The sequence below is a fragment of the Anser cygnoides genome, chromosome 1 (assembly GCF_040182565.1).
Source record: "Anser cygnoides isolate HZ-2024a breed goose chromosome 1, Taihu_goose_T2T_genome, whole genome shotgun sequence".
In the NCBI taxonomy this organism is placed as follows: Eukaryota; Metazoa; Chordata; class Aves; order Anseriformes; family Anatidae; genus Anser; species Anser cygnoides.
Genome location: NC_089873.1, coordinates 17,253,395 through 17,271,971, shown reverse-complemented (window position 1 = coordinate 17,271,971; position 18,577 = coordinate 17,253,395). Strand labels below are relative to the sequence as shown.

General features: G+C 36.6%; 1 protein-coding gene across 1 annotated transcript in view; it reads right to left on the bottom strand.

The window, feature by feature from the left end:
• Positions 1 to 18,577, bottom strand: part of TBC1D22A (TBC1 domain family member 22A) — a 174,591-nt gene that overhangs the window by 100,995 nt on the left and 55,019 nt on the right. The window contains exon 9 of the mRNA XM_048068471.2: positions 9,944 to 10,053. Within this exon, the coding sequence (XP_047924428.2) occupies positions 9,944 to 10,053 (110 nt within the window). The remainder of the gene's footprint in view (positions 1 to 9,943; positions 10,054 to 18,577) is intronic.

The window sequence follows — 18,577 nt, the reverse complement described above, 5'->3', positions numbered from 1 at the left end:
AGCCTGCAGTGATATATTTGCAGCATGTTTTCAAAGTTTCCAGTTTGTAGCACTGAGACTTCCCTAACTCTAGGTGGTATCTTTGTAACTGAAGTTATTTAAATACTTTTCATCAACCAAACTTCAAACAGTTCAGGTTTTATATCCATGTAAAATGTTTTCCATCCTTTGAAAAGTAGCTCCCTTAACCACTCTGTATTTGAAGCCTTAGCAGCTTTATCAGATGCTATCTAGGTCTTGCATCAGAAGAGATGGAAAGCAATGACTTCCTATTCACCTTCTTCATGCAGCTCATCATTTTAGAGACTTCTGTCCCACACAACATCCATGTCTCCAAACTGGAGATGCACAGATATGACAGACAGACCACTCAGTGGATAGGGAATTGGCTGGATGGTTGCACTCCAAGAGTAGTGGTCAATAGCTCAATGTACAGGTTGAGTCCAGTAATGACTGGTGTTCCTTAGGGGTCAGTATTGGGAATGGTATTATTTAACATTTTTGTAGGTCTCCCCTGAGCCTCCTCTTCTCCAGACCAAACAGTCCCAGCTCCCTCAGCTGCTCCTCATGAGACTTGTGCTCCAGATCCTCACCAGTTTTGTTGCCCTTCTCTGAACAAGTTCCAGGGCCTCGATGTCTTTCTTGTAGTGATGGGCCCAAAACTCTACACAGTACTCAAGGTGTGGCCTCACCAGAGCAGAATAAAGGGGACGATCACCTCCCTGGTCCTCCTGGCTACACTATTCCTGGTACAAGCCAGGATGCCGTTGGCCTTCTTGGCCACCTGGGCACACTGCTGGGTAAATAATCTGTCTGAGGTCAGATCACCAATACCCAAGATACAGTCCTTGGCTACTCAGATTATATCTACCCAGACCCAAATAGGAAGATTATAGCAGTTATGCTTTTTTACATTTTAACTATTCCAACTGTTGAACAGACAATAGCAGACATGCTTCAATTAGTGTTACATCACAATAATGGGACTAACAAAACGATTATGTTAATTACATTCCAACAGTGAGTAGTTACAACACCTTTATTGCATAAATTGGTTTATTAACTTCCTGGGATGGTTACATTGTTCAATAAAATGTATTTTTTTCCTTCAGGTACTAATAAAGCCTTCAAAGACTTCTATGAAGAAGCATTTCAAACAGGACTTTGAAGATCTGAAGTTCCTTTGGAAAAGGAAGAGTAACAAAACAGCACTATATTGTATATGTTTTTCCCTCAGAAAAAGTCTTTATTTACTTGAATGATTCTATGATTCTAAGCCTGCCCTTAATGCTATTCATCCTTAAGAGTAATTTACATGTATGCTCTGTAAGAACACTGTCTTGAATTGAGAAAGGTTAAAGCTGCTTATAGAAAAATTTCTAGACTCTTGTTCTACTTAAAATTGTCTCCTTCATTTTAAGTTTAAAACAACATTCACCCTAACAGATTACATAAGAAAAATAGAAGCAGACATCTGAGTATGAATACAGAAAATACCCTAAATAGAAGCTCCTGTTGTGACCATACTTACACAGAAGAATTTAGTCTCACATATGACACACAGATAATCAAAGAGAAATATCAGTTAGGGACATTATTTGATAAGCAATTACTACAAATGCTAAGGCTGTCCACTTCTCATTAGAAGAAAAGCTATGTTATAATCCTGAATAGGCCCAAATGCCCTCCTTGATTGCCAAACCTGCTTCTCACAAAATGTCTCATGTTTATACATTCACTATTAATACCTAAAGTTGAAAAGATTTTAATTTTAAATTGTTCATAGTAAGAAACAGCCTTATGGAAGCTTCTGATATTGAAAAGAGTAAGAGAAATCCCAAAGTATCATATATCCATCAGAAGAGCAGTCTTCACTCAATAATAAACTCGCTGTCAGCAAGACAGAGCAGTCTATCTGCAGTCATCAGAAGCCATCCCTATAATTTTATGTATTATCATTCATAAAATTTTACAACTCAACTTGAATTTTTATTTGAAAATAAAAAGTTGTTACTTCTATAAGTAATTTAAAGCACAGTTCTGATGAAGCAATCCATTCCCAACCTTTTTCTTTTCCTTTTTCTTTAAACTAGTCACAGTTTAAAGAGAAGAAAATAAGACTATGTTTTGTCATTCTCAGGATACAACTTGGACAAGGCGCTGTCATAAAATGAACAATCTAAATTTCTGGAAATTACTAAACAGCTATTACCATATAGAAGTTCTGTCTCACAGATGGAGTTACAGTGCTAGTAACTGCAGGAACAAATATGTAGATGAATATGCAGCTCAAACGTTAGGAGAGCTACATACAGAAATAACAACTGCTAGCATTCTTGACAGGACTCCCACATTTCTAGAACTTGCATTTCTGCTGTCATCAGGATCTGTTTCAACAGGAACTGGAGCATGACTGCAGTACTGTCTTTCAATATCAGCTATACAGTGTGCGTGGACACTCTCTTAGTGGAGGTGGCTTGGAAGACTGGCCCACCAATGCCCACAGTTTCCCTGAAGACACCGTATTTGGGGTGCCACATTCAGCTGAGGAAGGTGGGAAGGAAGAGTGCCTTCTTAATTTACCTAAGCTAAATGGTACATTGGGCTGAAGCATATCCAGAAATCCTAGACAAGCTATCATTTGGTGCTCGCAGGTAGACCCTGTGGTACCTGTGATACAGAAACTTGACTGGTGCATGAAAGCACACATGCAATACACACAAGGTCCACCAGGGCGCTGATCATCCCCCTGTACTCTGCTCTGTTGAGGCCGCACCTTGAGTACTGTGTTCAGTTTTGGGCCCCTCACTACAAGAAGGACATGGAGGCCCTGGAGCATGTCCAGAGCAGGGCTACGAAGCTGCTGAAGGGCCTGGAGCACAAGTCCTGTGAGGAGCGGCTGAGGGAGCTGGGGTTGTTGTGTCTAGAGAAGAGGAGGCTCGGGGAGACCTTATTGCTCTCTACAGCTGCCTGAAAGGAAGCTGTGGGGAGCTGGGGGTTGGCCTCTTCTCACAGGTAACTAGTGACAGGACTAGAAGGAATGGCCTCAGGTTGTGCCAGGGGAGGTTCAGGCTGGAAATGAGGAGACTTTTCTTCTCAGAAAGAGCAGTCAGGCACTGGGACAGGTTGCCCAGGGAGGTGGTGGAGTCACCGTCCCTGGGGGTGTTCAAGGAGAGGTTGGACGTGGTGCTTAGGGACAGGGTTTAGTGGGTGATATCAGTGGTAGGGGGATGGTTGGACCAGATGATCTTGGAGGGCTTTCCAACCTTGATGATTCTATGATTGTATAATGAGAGAGATAAGAGGTAAATGTTGACACTTGCATGCATATTCCGTATATATGTATATCTTGGCTAATAAGCCCCATATCTGCAGACAAAACATCTGCAATTTATCACAACCATAAACTGGCTAGCTAAAACTAGTTCAGCTATGAATGCCTAGCTACTTCAATGAAATGCAGACATGATCAAGACACTTGTCTTGCAAGAGTTTAATGAAAAGAAAGAAAGCTATCATTGACCTCTTTTTCTTCAAAATAGCCCTTTGAAAGGCCCTGTGAGGAATTTTCAGAAGTACTTGTACTAGTTATTTCTGTATGAACTTCTCAACTTCCTGAGCTGAGATATCTTAAGATAAGTATCAGTTCCCACAGACCTTTGAAAGATTTTCCAAACAGAACTCCATCCATCCATTTATAGCTCAGACCTGAGGCACAGGTTAGCAACAACTTTCCATAACTCAGAAGCAAGAGACAACTCTCCAGGAACCCCCGGCAGACTATAAATCTTACTATTTAATCAGCCACAGAGATAGCTAATATACACCTCAGTACAGTACGGTCCCTGGAAATGAATTATTTCCCCTTTATTCTAAAAATTTCCAGGCCCTGATAAATAATGATATTAAAATTTTATTGCTATTTTTAATACATATGGCTAGGTCATTATGCAATGGATATATTTCCCCTTTGGTTATTTTATTACCATTACACTTGAACATAAAATGAAGAACTATACTCAATTTTATACACGAATATTACGTTTTCAGGTGGCACAGATCAGTGTGAACTTTTTACTTGAATGTTAATGGGACTCTGTTGAGGAAAGTGTTATAAGAGATGACATAATAATGAAAAAAAGCTAATTAAGACAGATGGAATGGAATGTCTACATAATTGACAGGAAATAATACTTGTGGAATAAGTTCTAGTTTTCTCATGTCCACAGCCATTATTCCTACAGAGGAAAATGTAGAAGTACTCACACATCACCTACAGTTTAGAAGTGTTCTAAAGAAGACTGGCTTTATCATAAGCTGGGTGGACTGACACCCCAAAACTTTTACCTTTTGATTCTTCAACTAGAAATGCAAGACTAAGTAGTTTGGGTAATTAAACAGGTAGAAAAAACTACAAACACATTACTTGCAATATGAATGTTCCTACCAAAATATTGTTACATACATTAATTATAGATCACAAATGTGAAAGTCTCAAATAATGTGTTAAAAATTATCAAGTGTGATTTTTTTAGACATATTTTGCACGTGGCCATGCACACTCTCAAAAATTCATTTTTATAAATCAGTATTAGAGTATCTTGAAAGAATACAGGCTGGAGACAACCTGGCTGGCAACAACTTCTGTGAAAAGGATCTGGAAGCCTTGGCAGACACATTCAGCATGAGCCAGAAGTGTGCCCTGACAACAGAGACCAGTAGATCAAGGGAAGTGATCACTCCCACTGAGCACTTACTGTGGAGTTGGGCAGGAACCTCTGCAGACCATCTAGTCAAACCACTGCTCAGAGCAGAATCGCCTGGAACAAACTGGTTAGGCCACAAGCAGTTCAGTTTTGATATCCAAGGATGAAAACTTTACAAACTCTCTGAGCAAACTACTCCATCACTTTTTAAACATTAAAAAAAAAAAAAAAAACTTCACTGTAAAACATTTTTTTTTATTCCAAAACCACATCTGGAATACCACTTCCAGTTTTAGGGACCCCAATGCAAGAAAACCATCAACAGACTGGAGCAAGGGCAGAGGTCTGCCAAGGTGCTGAGGGGGATCAAGTGCATTCCCTGTGAGAGGCTGAGGAAACTAGAGTCCTGGAGAAGGTTTCAGAGGTACTCAACAGCAGCCTGCTAAAACCTATGTTATCAAGATGCCAGAGCTTAGTTTTCTAATAGCAGTGTATATCAGGAAGATGAGAGACAAGCAGCATAAGCTGAAACGAGAACTGTTCCACCTCACTGTAGGGAGAAACTTCAACAAGAGGACAAGACAAGCACTGGAACAGGTTACCCCCACAAGGTGATTGTACAGTCTCCATCCTTGAATGTTTTCAAGACCAACTGGACAAAGCCCTTAGCAACCCCATCTCAGAGCTGAACCTCTTTTGAGCAGGACATTGGACTAGATGACCTCCAGAGGCCCCTTCCTATCTCAATTATCCTATGAGCTCATGATTTTGGAAGTTGTCATTTGTTTTCCTGAAATAAATACGGAAAGCTGCAGGGAGCTGTAATCCTTCTGGCAGAACAGTTAAAGAAAAAAAACGTAGCACATAGCCATGAAACACTGAAGAAGAAACCCATTACTGCATACAGTCATCCAAAATTGACCGCTGTGAGACACTATAAGAAGCTAGTGATTAACAGATTAACAAACATAACAGAAAGACAAATTTTTATTTAAAAAACTCCAGTAATCCTATTTAAAACATTTTTCAATCAAGTATGTTTTCTAGCCTGATAAGTGCTAGCCTGATATATGCGTAGCCACTTAGGAGACTGTAACTAGACAGAACAAACTAAGAAAGAAGATGCAAAGTAATTTGAGAACTCAAAATAGATTAAACTACTGTGCAATATCAAACATTAACTGCTGAAAAAGTTCTGCAAAAGAAAAATGAGAAATGTTATTTCTGCCTGGAGCTGAAGACACATGCACAGACACCCCTGAAAAAACAAAGCATCTTGACTTAATCTGCTAAAACAACAGATGATTTGACCAAATTTTTTATGTCTTCTTTAGACTAAGAACTGCAAGAATGTCACAAAGCAACTATCATGCTGCTCAATGCCCACACTGTTGCTTATTCCTCAGGTCCCTGTGGTTCAAATATGTGCTGTTATATTTTAAATACAGTCACATTAGAAGAAAAGGGGTAGGGAGATGAGTGAGGAAAGGAGAAGTCGTAGATATTATCAGTAGCAAAACTACACCTAGGAATACATATTTCTTAATAACAGCCTTCACACTTCTGGAATCAAGAAAATGACACTGTCTGGATGGGATGAAAAAAATAAATGAGTTTTCTATTAAAAATAGCAAAGGACTACAAATACATACATATTTCCGTTATTCTCTTATGCTCAGGAAGGACAAACTTGCAAGAAAGGTACTGACAACTGGACCCTAATAGTTATCACAGTATATAGCCTTTAAACTTATCCAGTCCTGGTAGGCCAACATAAAATGGAAAGCCTATATTCATCAGTATATTATGGCGATTCTACACAGATTCTTAGATTGCAGTTATCATCACAACATCACACATTCCTCTTCTCTAAAATTCTTGCACCATTTATTCAGGCATCTCAGACAAAATGTAAGTAGCCACACGTGCCTCTTGCGATATATTTTCACAGAAAACAAGAAATATTAGCACTGAGCTTGTTTAGGATTCCCCTTGTTTTTTTATGTCTGTTTTTGTCTTTGTTACAGCTTTGTGAGAGAGAAGCGGTTTTTGCTGGTTGACTGTAAAGATATTCTATTGTGCATAGTAGATCACATGGAAAAATACTAAGGGAGGAGTCAGAACAATTTTAATGACTATTTCCAAGAAACAATCAGCAACAGCTTTACTGAGTAGCAGAGAGACCTACAGAGGATGTTCTAGGTTACTGTATATCGGCAGCATGCTTGACAAATTGAGAATCTATAGCATTTAAAGTAAATCCACACCTCAGCTGCCGTGAGCCTGCCTTGGCCCTACTGTGCAGTTCTACTCACGTCTTTGCTATGGTACTAGTTCAAGGTATTCAGCCCTTGAACTAACCAGTGCTTTTTTGTTTAGTTGTGTGGTTCAGCTCTGTGAATCAGCTCACAATAGCCCTCGGCAAGAGATCAGACTCGAAATCAGGTGCAGGAAGGTGCACAGGTTTATTATAGTTTGATATGAATCAGTTTATGAACTCTGGGCATGGTTTAATGCTAAATTTAATGATTCCAGGTTGCCTTGATAAGGGTGGTCCCACCGACCCCATATCCACACAGTCCTTGACTCCTTCCAATTAATGGATCTTGCAATATCCAGAATGCAAGTCAGCTCAGTAAAACAGTCTTTTCCCTCCTTTTTTTTTTTTTTTTTACTCCCTTCCCCTCAACATGCTCACTTCTACTTGGCTTAGTTCTCCCAACCAACTCATTCTGCACCATGACCCCTCCATTTGACCAGCAAAATGGTGTCAACACAGAAGGAAACAAAAGAGTAGAATGCAAGGAAAAAAAAAAAGAAGCAAAATCTTTCATTTCAGCAGCACTCCGCAGATGCAGTGAATTAACTGTAACATCATTAGTCACACCACTACCATAATCTTTCAAGCCTGCTTTTGATAGATGAGTGCATCTTTGAATACATCCAATTGATAATCATTCCATTAATGTAAGAGCTTAAATTTTTATCAGTGCAGTTTAATTCCATTACAATTATTTTCAATAATTTGTTTATCAGTCCTTGATGTTTTTGTATGAAAACAGAGTTTTAAGGAGAAATGATGTCATCTCTGAATTTCTTTTTCTAGAAGAAAAGCAAAGCAGCAGCCCTACAACAGAAGATGTTCCAGAAACAGGAAAAATTGCAGAATATGTTGGAGAGGGTTTCCATTTCTTTACTCGTCTTTCTTCAAGAAGATTTCAAGTTCTGACTTTTAGTTTGATATGTGGTCAAATATTTTGAAATGCTGTTTTGAGCAGCATCTTTTACAGGGATCAATGTGACAAAAGGAATATGTTTTTCAGTGATGCTCCACATAAAATTGAGCTAGCATTCACTTGACCTTTAACCAGGAGAAATACATTTAAGATACCCTCAAGGAAGTTTAAGTCTTCTGTTTCTCAACTCAATATCATAATAAAAACAAATTTCACTAAGAGTTTAATTTCACAAGATACCTTAGCCAATGAAACATTCACATTAAAACATACATGACAAGCAAGAATACATCAAAGCACTCTACAATGAAAGAAATATCTACGAAAAAAAAATGCTATCAAAATAAAGAACCTGGGTAACATGAATTTAGCTTCACTAATAACTACAGCTTCATTTCATATGAATTTTTATTGTTACTCACATTTCATGATGATTTACTAATGATTGGAGGTAGTCACTTTCCACACACACAAATTCAACCTCCATGGTCTTCACTACATTAAAACCACTTGGAGAAATAAACACTTAAATTTTCAAACACTTGACTAAAGCATTTAAAAAAATAAGAAAATCACATGGGCCCTACCAAAAGGACTGAATCCATTAAGTACTGTAGAAGCACTTTTCCATTACCTCATCGTTTAAGAAAATGTTAAGAATAAATTAACCAGAGTTTTGCTATCCCTGTAACAATTTCTATTGTCACCAGAATAATACTGAAACAATTTCAAAGCAAAGATCTTCCACATTATATGAGTAGCTCATTTGAAAGCAGGGAATAATCAGAAAGAGATGATATGAATATCACTTAAAAAAAGAAAAGAAGAAGCTGCAATGTGCTAAATAGTTGTAACCGTAATTTATTTTCTAATCAGCTCACTGAAAACAGCAAATGAACCCTGACTGCAACCATCTGCCTACTGAACATTGTTAACATTCTTTGTTGCCAGTGCAAAAGAGAAATCAACACCTTTCAGAAACTTTCACATCTCTATCAAAGGTTGACTTTGGTCCCATCACAATCCAGAAAGTCACGCTGATTATTTTCTTGCATATATTCTGACTTTCAAAAGTCAGATTATGTTTACTTTTCAGTAAGATTCAAAACGTTCATCTCAAATGAGACAGCTCTGAAAAACAGGTATTAGATACATACTATTTTTGATGCCTATAGCAACAAAAAGCCTATAAAACTTAATTCAGGTAACTTCTTTGTGAAGTCTGAAGGATCTACTTTACCATGCATCAACACTGCAGCATAAAGTGTTTCAAAATGCTAAATATCAAATACAGATGTTTGGACTACCATTTAATCTATGCTAGATTGTACTGAATCGTCCTTCACTTAAATACAAGATGTTCAGCTGCATATCTACTATTACTTGTAGATCCTTCTAATCTTTGCGAACTTATGTACCAACTAGTACATAGACACAAATTCTCCACTCTGTTACTTGTAGCACTTAAAAAATTGCGTCCACAGTTACAGCTTCCCCATGTCAAAAAAAAAATCAGACAACACTCAGTGAAGTAGCAGAAGTATCAAGACTCAAACAGATGTTTTAAAAATATGAAGATAATTTCAGAAACTAACAAGACGGCAGTTGTTAAAAGGTCGCTGTATCTATCACTTGAAAATGATTAAATATAGAAGCCAGCTTTTCAGAACCTAAGTGGGACTATTTTAGTTGGAGACTTACGTAAATATTCTCCACAATTGGTGACTGAGCTGTGTAACATGCCTCTAGAACTGGAGATTTTGACTCTGATTAGCACATCATACTGCAATGAAACATGTAGACGTTTTGATGAATAAAACTGTTGAGCAACATCTTCTTTTCTAATACTATGCCAAACTTGCAGCAGATTTCTCCAATGGGAAAATGTACTTCTCCCCTGTTTTTCATAGAAATATTCTTTCTCAACAACCTTCAAGTAGTTCAAAGCCATGACATTAATCAGTTATCTCCACTACTTACAGACAGGAAAAATCAATTTACCTGAATGCCATCAAGCAACTTGCTCATGCACCAATAACTGTCAGCTTCTATGTTCTGCAGCACTTCTTCAGGCAGACTGGAAACATCAAAATTTTCCACTTCTTCTTCTTCTGTTTCAGGAAAAGAGAGAGAAAAAGACAAGTCAATGAAGTGCACAGAATAAATAAAGCAAGGATGAGGAAAATAACTGAAAACAAAGACAAGCACCACTTATCTTCTAGTCAGAAACTTCAACGCACATTTACTTAAACAGTGAATAAATGAATAATTTATTGCTCAACTGTGTCATCTAATGGCTTTAAATGTTAATGAATACTTAATTTCTTGCAGACTGTGAAAATCTCAAACCATGCCTGGTTAACCAGAATTAATATATAATAAATTGCTTCATTCTAGACACTTTACACCTGAAAGAGGATTATCAGAAGCCCTCATGCTATGTATGAACAATCTCAGCAGAACATCTACGTTTGCATCATACACAGTAAAATATGTTGCATGCTTTCACAGAAGAAACCCCCAAAATAAACCTTATAGAAAGCCAGCAAAATGATTTAAAAGCTGACTATAGCTTTTCAAGGATCATTTGTTTGTTTCCAGGTAAGCATTTGGAATCTGAAGGAAATCAGACCAAAGGAAACAGACTATTTTTTCCCTCCAAAAAAAGATTCTCAATACTGGATAAGCACAGAACCCTCAAGGCTGTCTAACTCATAGAAATTGACTCTGTTATCACAACAAAATAATATTTTTTTAAAAATAATCTCTAATTGCAATGAATCTGAGTTTTACCACTTAGGCCAGATCACTTGATTTTAAAACATGGCATCTGAATTAATAAAGAGTATGATATACTAAAGAAGGAATTACTTCCTTTACACAATTGCAAGACAGGATAGGATAAGCACTAAGAGAACCAAGAATATGTATTTCCTTACAACTCCTCTATTCTCTATCTCAAATCTCTGCAGTACGTTGTTACAGAAGCCTATGGACATCTTTAGGTTATCACATTTGATTACGCAAACTTAAAGCACTTACTATTCAATTGGCGATAGCCATGAGCATTCTAACATACAAGTGATTTTATCACTACCCATAGATTATCAGAAGCAAGGCGTTACCAATGCATTCTGGTGTGCACTGCCTGAGGGATCATTGTTTTTGGAATATGAAATGTTAATACCTATAGGATGAGGAGATTAGGTTGTGCTAACAAAATATTAGTTAAGATATTGGAAAACCTGCTGAGTGGAAAAAAGGATTATAGCAGGGACCCCATAAATAAAAGCACATGATGATCCCAGAGGTACCAGGACTATGAACAAGGCACCAGTGGTCAGTTACTGGCTATTAAAGGAATGCCAACTTTGCATTGCAGTACAGTTTTAAAAACCCAGACTGCAACAGAAGACCAACAAACAAGTACCCAACGCATCTAAGATTCCTATGTAATAAACTCAGATATAACAGGGACTTCCAAAACAGCGAAGACCAAGTAGCAGACTCAATATCAAGCTTTTTAATAACAGATCCTTTCACGAGGAAGAAACTCCTTACCCCACTTTAGCAGCATATTCTCAGAAAAAGAAGGGCAAAAGCCCCACAAATCATCATCTTCCTCCCAGCAAAAGAAAGCAAATTCTGACAATTCTTTGGGAGAACGGGATCAACACTGTCTGTACCTGGGAGGTAACAATCCCTTTGACATCTTTCTCCTCAGTTCCTATCCCCTTCTTTACTAGGTTCCCTTCACTGAAGACAGACTCATGTTTATTTCAATCCAAACCCTTCAGAAAAATATGTTAAAAGAAAAGTCTGGAGTATTACAAAAGCCAGAAGGTTTTTTTCAGGTAGAGATGCTCAAAAGTGCAACGGAGATAACAAGAAGGCAAACAGATGAGCAGGAAGAAAAAAGATTATATGTAAAGAAAACTAATTCAGATCAGACGAGTAACTAAGGTGATGTACATTTGACAAAATTAATCCAAATAAAAATGCCAGTTCTGCAGCTCAAAAATGAGACAAGGGAAAGGTCCCTTGCAAATTATCATCAGTGTCAAAATGTCCTTTAGCAAGTCCTCTGTAACTCAGAATACCCACAAGACATTCAATTTAAGAAGTCAAGTTTCATGTGAACCTGTGCAAAATTAATATTAAATATCTATCTCCCTCCGACATGCTCTGCCCTTAGATTAAAAACAAATAAAACACACACACAAATAACAAGAAAATCCCACAATTTCAAAGAAGCCCTTTTTAACAGTTCAGAAATTAAAATCAAGGACATCAAGGATGAATATTCCCTTTAATTTAAAAGAGAAAGACTTTTCCAGGCAAAAAATTAATTAATTAATTAAAAAAGAATGATGTATCCTCTACAGCAGGAAAAAAAATTAAGGGTATGTCCTATATACACTGACTCATAAAAACTTTTTACAGTTTTACCATTTATATTTACTACTTATTCATAAGTCAGCTCACTGTGTAAAGCTGCTTAATACTTTTAATTTAGTTTTCAGAAAAAGGAAAAAGTGTGACTCATTCTTTCTCTGCCTAACAAGGTCTGAAGTAAAACAATAAATGAACCCCTATTCCTCATATAATTTATATAAAATTAAAATATACATGGAACATTATTCCTCTAGAAAGAAGCAATTTTCAGACACTGTTTCACTAAAGATTTGCAAAAGGAATGGGTTGACAACTACTTTGATGACCTGTTCCTTTGCAAATTTCCTGCCTTTGAGCACCTTTTCTTTTCATGATCCTGCTATCACATTTCTGAACAAAAAGGAACTTACAAACTGTAAGTACAACACAAAAACTCTTCTGCAGGTACTCACGAAAAGATAAGTAAAAAAAAGGATTTTTATCTTCTGTTTCTCATCTTACTTATCTTAGCTCTTTCTTACCCTGCTCTTCCAAAATCTACCATTTCACACTATAGTCTCCTACCAGGACACAAAACAACACAAAAGCTTAACATACAGCTAACCATCAAAGGTGGCCATCTTCACCTCTCTTCACAGCCAACAAAGAAAAACAAGTAGTTACAGAGGATTATCTCACTCTAAACCAGAATCATAAAATAAATCAGATGAATCACATCCCAAGCAAACCCTATTTCTCAGTGTTAGCTGTAACTTGAGCTTAACATGACTACTGCAGAATGCAAACATAGAAAGTCTGAAATTAGATGAAATAAAACTTCAATGGCCCATCAAAGGACTCCCCAACCTGTGAATGAATGACCAGCAACAAAGAAAAATGATAAACTGCAAAAAAAAAAATAATTTGAGAAACAAGGTTGAAGGAAATTGGACAGCAAAGACATCCCAGTATTAATATTTTGGAAAAAAAAAAATTCTAATGGTTCTAGTAAGAAAGCACCATCAAATCAGAAAGATTATGTTTCAAGAAAATAGAATGTAACTTCTGAGAAACATTTTCCAGTGTTTCCAATGATTCCTCATCATTACAAGTATGTTCACCAAGCACAAAAATGTATGTCAGAAATCAGCCTTTTTCAAAAGCACATAGGTCTGATATTAAATTCATTATTCTAGATTCTAGATTCTTATATTCTCGTATTCTTATATTCTAATATTTTATTCTAATATTCTTATATTCTAATATTTTTACTATTTTACAGAAAAAAGAAATTGTATAATTTCAATAGAAAGGCAACTATTAGCAAAAAGCGTAGGCAGCATTTAGGAATCATCCGATTCTTTCACTAAGAGTCCGTAGTTGCTAAATATACTTTCACAGACCGACACGAACAACTATTATGGAAATAAAAATAGCCCTATTAGGAAGTACTCGTCCAGTTTTCTTGTTCTCATTTTGCTCTCCCTTTGGAAGAGACATCCAAGAACATCACGATTTCCTGTGGCATATACTGGCTGATTGTTAGCATCTTCATAAGCCTCTTATACGTAAAATAAGTTTTCAGGATTTTTCATATGTTCTTTAAATATATAAGCTACTTCCAGTCCAATTTTCATTCCCATTGTGCTTCTCGTGCTGCAGAAAGAATAGTCTCATCTAATGTCAGATAATAAAGTTTTGAAACACAGAAAAAAATCTCCTGATGAAATGTGTTAAGACACCTCCATGTATTTCAGCTATATGCTTGTAGTCCTTACTGGCTACTACTAAGGCAACTGTCAAGCTTTAGCTTATAGCTCTGCATCCAAATACTTCAAAAAGTCAAAATATGGAGAAATATACTAAGTTTTCTCACTATATTGGCTAAGAAGTATATTTTTTTGAATACATTATATTCATCAGTAATTTTCGAGTAAAATGTGGTACGTGGTGTCTCCCCACAAAGAGATACATAGTGGAAGTCATCCAGATACTAAAATCTAATAAAGACGGCAAAGTATCATGAAAGACAGAAAGGGAGCAAGTGCTCACTGACCTGCAGTCCTGCAATGGTTGCTGCATTTTATTATGGAAGCTCAAAATTGACTCTGAATATTTGAATGACACACACAACTACTGAAATAAAAATAAGACACCAAAGATAGGACACCTGTTTTCATTACAAGCTCCAATTAAGGAATATTTGATTTGCAGAATATGCAAAGTACCAGTTTATATATTAAGCATTTATTAGTGTAGGCAATAGTGCAAAATGCTTCCTTGAGGTTTTAAACTATCATTGCATGTAACTTGTAGTGGGACAGGGAGGGGACTTACTTGGATGAAGACAAACACACTTGAGATGTTTTCCAAAAAAAAATAAAATGAGCAAAGGGATTAAAGAACAAACAACAGAAGCAGCAAAAATAACAACCTCAAAAGTACACGAGATTAGATATTATTGCAATTTAAAAACTTTGTTTAAAAACAGAATCACAAATTCTGGTTTTAGATAACTTCAAATTTGTTTTCAATGACTGAAATCTGAACAGACAGTATCATAAAGATTAAATAACAATAATATGGGGAAAAACAGCAGGCAAACGTGTACATGTATAAATAACTTGGGGGGGAGGGGGGAAAATCACTGCATAAAAAGACCTGACTTCAAAGTCTCCCAGCAACATTTCTCATTTTCTTCAGTTTCCTGTGGAGATTTTTATCGTGTTATCTATGTAATTGTAGAAGACAGTAAAATAGTTGCCTGGAGGAAAATTGCTGTAGCATAGAGTCAATGACATACTGATCTGAATATGTGCATTGCTGTAAGCATGGAATTAAGTGTTCTTTACTGATTGCCATTATACATTTCTGAAACTTCCCACAGTGTATAAAAATAAGTTTTTCCAAATAGCTATAACTGGATCCACTCCCAAAGGCAGTAACGTAAGGATTAAAAAAAAAAAGTATTGAAGTATTAATTACAACTAATTATACATTTATTTCCCAATGACAACAGAAAATAAACATGCCAAACAGATGATAATGGCTTATATCCATTCAAAATAGGTTTCAGTATGAGGTTAAGCTTAGGCAATAAATTTGGTACAACTTGTTCAAAATGAGAAAAAGAAGTTCATATCTGATCTCTCACTGTCTTTTAAATGCATTTGATTTTTTCTAAAAACTGCTTGAATTTCACCACGGGTAAACGCATCTGCCATTACAGACAGATGGAATCACACAATACGTATTTCTACATTAATTAAACAACTGGAAAAATTTAACTTTATTTATGAAGAAATTCTGTGCAGAAATAAACCTAAAATACTGAAAACTCAGATGAGTTCACTAGAGTGGGAGTTAGGGGCCAAAATGGATGGTGGTATAAGAAAAATCTGAAAGTGGTAAAGCCCAAAACAGATCTGATACAACACCGATGACTTATGATTGTTCTTCATGTACATTTGGTATACAATGTAATACACACATAAACGTTAGAAACATTACTTCTCCAAACATCTTAAAATTGTTCTCTCTTGCAGCACTAATGTGTACAAACTTAATTCTCACATAGTGTACAAAAACTGTCGTAGATTTCAAGTCCAAACTACATAGCTGTTGCAATCATTTGCAAGGAAATCATTACAACCTTACATGCAGAGGTGCTTGTCTGTATAAAGTTCACAGTATTTTGTTGTAATCTACTATAGATGTCACAGCTTCAGATAGACTTACCTAAAAGTTACCAGCGAAGTAAGCAAATTACAAAATTATACAGATATGACTGCATTCGGAGGTGCACAACAATATCCCCACATCTAGACGATCTTAAATATTCCACTTCAAACTCAGTTTTCAAAGACTTATAAAAGAGCTATTCAGTCATTGCTGCACTAAAGCAACATTTTTCTAAGGGGATCAGGACATAATAGAACATTTAAATGTAAATTATTTCAGTAACAATTACCTAATTAAATATTTACATAACCACATCAATATCTCCCATTGAAAAAAATCCTAATTAGGTATTTATCTGATAGAAATAGCTTTTGAGCTGTTAAGGAGTAATTACCAAAGAAAAAACTTCCCTGTCTTTGTGATACTGAAGTCACAAAGTTAAAATTAAAAAATATAAAGAACCCAATCATCTCATCCATCCAGACTTAGGTAAACATAACGTTATTGCATTTCAAATATTCCCCTATTACAAGTCATGTTCTCACACAGCCTGTATTGTTGAGTTGTCTGTTTTGACGCTGTTATTAATCTGACACTTGTTTTCAGTTCATCTCTAACAATTTCCTAAAGATGTAATAGGAAGCAGGATAAACACCTTTACACATCAGTATAAGAACGATGTTTTCATCATTAATCATTTCACTTTATTAATATTAATTTTCCAAATAATTTTACAGTGTACGGGGAACGTTATAATCTCCATTGACCTGGAGAAGACAGTAAATCACCTTCTCCAAAAACACTGTAAGCTTGATTACTTTGACCTAATTTCTATGCTCATCAAAATTAATGGATGACCCTGCAAGTACTCTCAATTTGTTCTATCACAAAGGAGTAAATATTTCATATACTTATTCTCTAATTCCAGACTGCATAACGGTAATCAGTAAATCATCGGGAGAAGTCCTTTAGTGGGTCTGCATGCTTGCCAGGAAGATTTTCCACTCAGGCTTTTCTAGACCAGGTTTTAAAGGCAAAAATATTTTTTCCCCACGAAGTAGTCCAAAGCTTGACATTAGCTTCTGTCCATAAACCGTTGCACACATCTACACAGAAATTGGCTTGGTTTTGAGAATATTAAATTTATGTGAAACACAGGGAAATTATCAGCTCATGTTGCAAATGAAACAAAAGGCATATGCTCCCCATAGGCTGCACATAACTGAGATTACAGCTCAGTAATTCAGATGAGAGAAACATAACAAATATTTATTGCTTCAACAGCCCTACCATGAAAATAAGAGTACCAAAGAGAACCAAATAAACCTTGTGGCACCAATGGGTCTTTCACACACAGAACTTGCATAGCACAGAATACAAGACTGGCAGCCAGACTCCTACACAAGTGAGAAATCTGGCCGGTAAATGCAATTTATACTCAGAAAAAAAGGTTAAGCTGGATCCCTGAGTATGACATCATTGTGAGACAGCAGTATTCAAAGCTTTTAAGATGACAGCTCTTCTCAAAAAAAAAAAGTATTTCAGCAACGATGAAGAACACAACGCTCAGTGCATATTCTTCTCAGAGCAATCACTTCAATGGGTTTGTTGCTGTCAACCCAAACAGACTGCCAGGGGGAAGCGGTGCGTGTGATACTAAATTAGGGGACTCGTAAGTAATTAGCATCCAATACGCATGACGAGCACAGGATGCTGATGAGCACTTTCACAGAATGCCTGATAAGGGAGTTTCCTGAGAAATTCAAAAGGTGCTTGGAGAATAGGAAATGAAAGATTAAAGGTTGAACTTGTCTCCCAAACCACATTTTTTAATTACCTAGTTTGTGCTTATCATTTAACTTTTTTTTAAGCATTGAGCCTACGCATACACATACACACAAACATACAGAGCAGAGAACAAGAATGGGACAAGAGTAAACCCCAGGGTGGTCAAAGAAGCCTAAAGCAAGGCCCAGGAACAGGGTTCAGAGAATACACTAAAAATATTCAGAGAATATTGTGTACTTTAGGGTATTCAGAGAATACACTAAAAAAGATGTGAGAGGAAAAAAGGAAGGAGACAATTTTTTGTTGTTAATAACAAACACAGCTAAAGACAGGAATGATAACAGTCTTTAAATATGCAAAAATTACCTGCTGGAAAAAAATCATATCTACTCAGTGACTGGATAAAGTAATGGGTTTCAGCTGCAAGAAGAGATTTAGATCACCAGATACCAGCAGGAGACGGGGTGATGGGGGCGAGGGAGATCACAGCAACAAACTCACTACGCATGGCTTCTGGTGCCAGACTCCCTGCAGCACAGGACAAAAAAAGCACTATGTGGAAGTCAGTGTAATGCCTGTTTTCATGCTGGAAACTTTTAAAATGACAGACCGCTTTTCTCCTAGATACAGTCGATCCTAACTTTGGGTATGACATTGCCTGGGATAACATCTTCAAGTCCTTTTCAGCTTCTGCTGACCAATGACATGAATGTCGTATTTGTGGACAGGGTAGAGGGCAGTGACTATGAAAACACCCCAAAATCTTGCACGGCAATGGATCTAAGTTAAAGA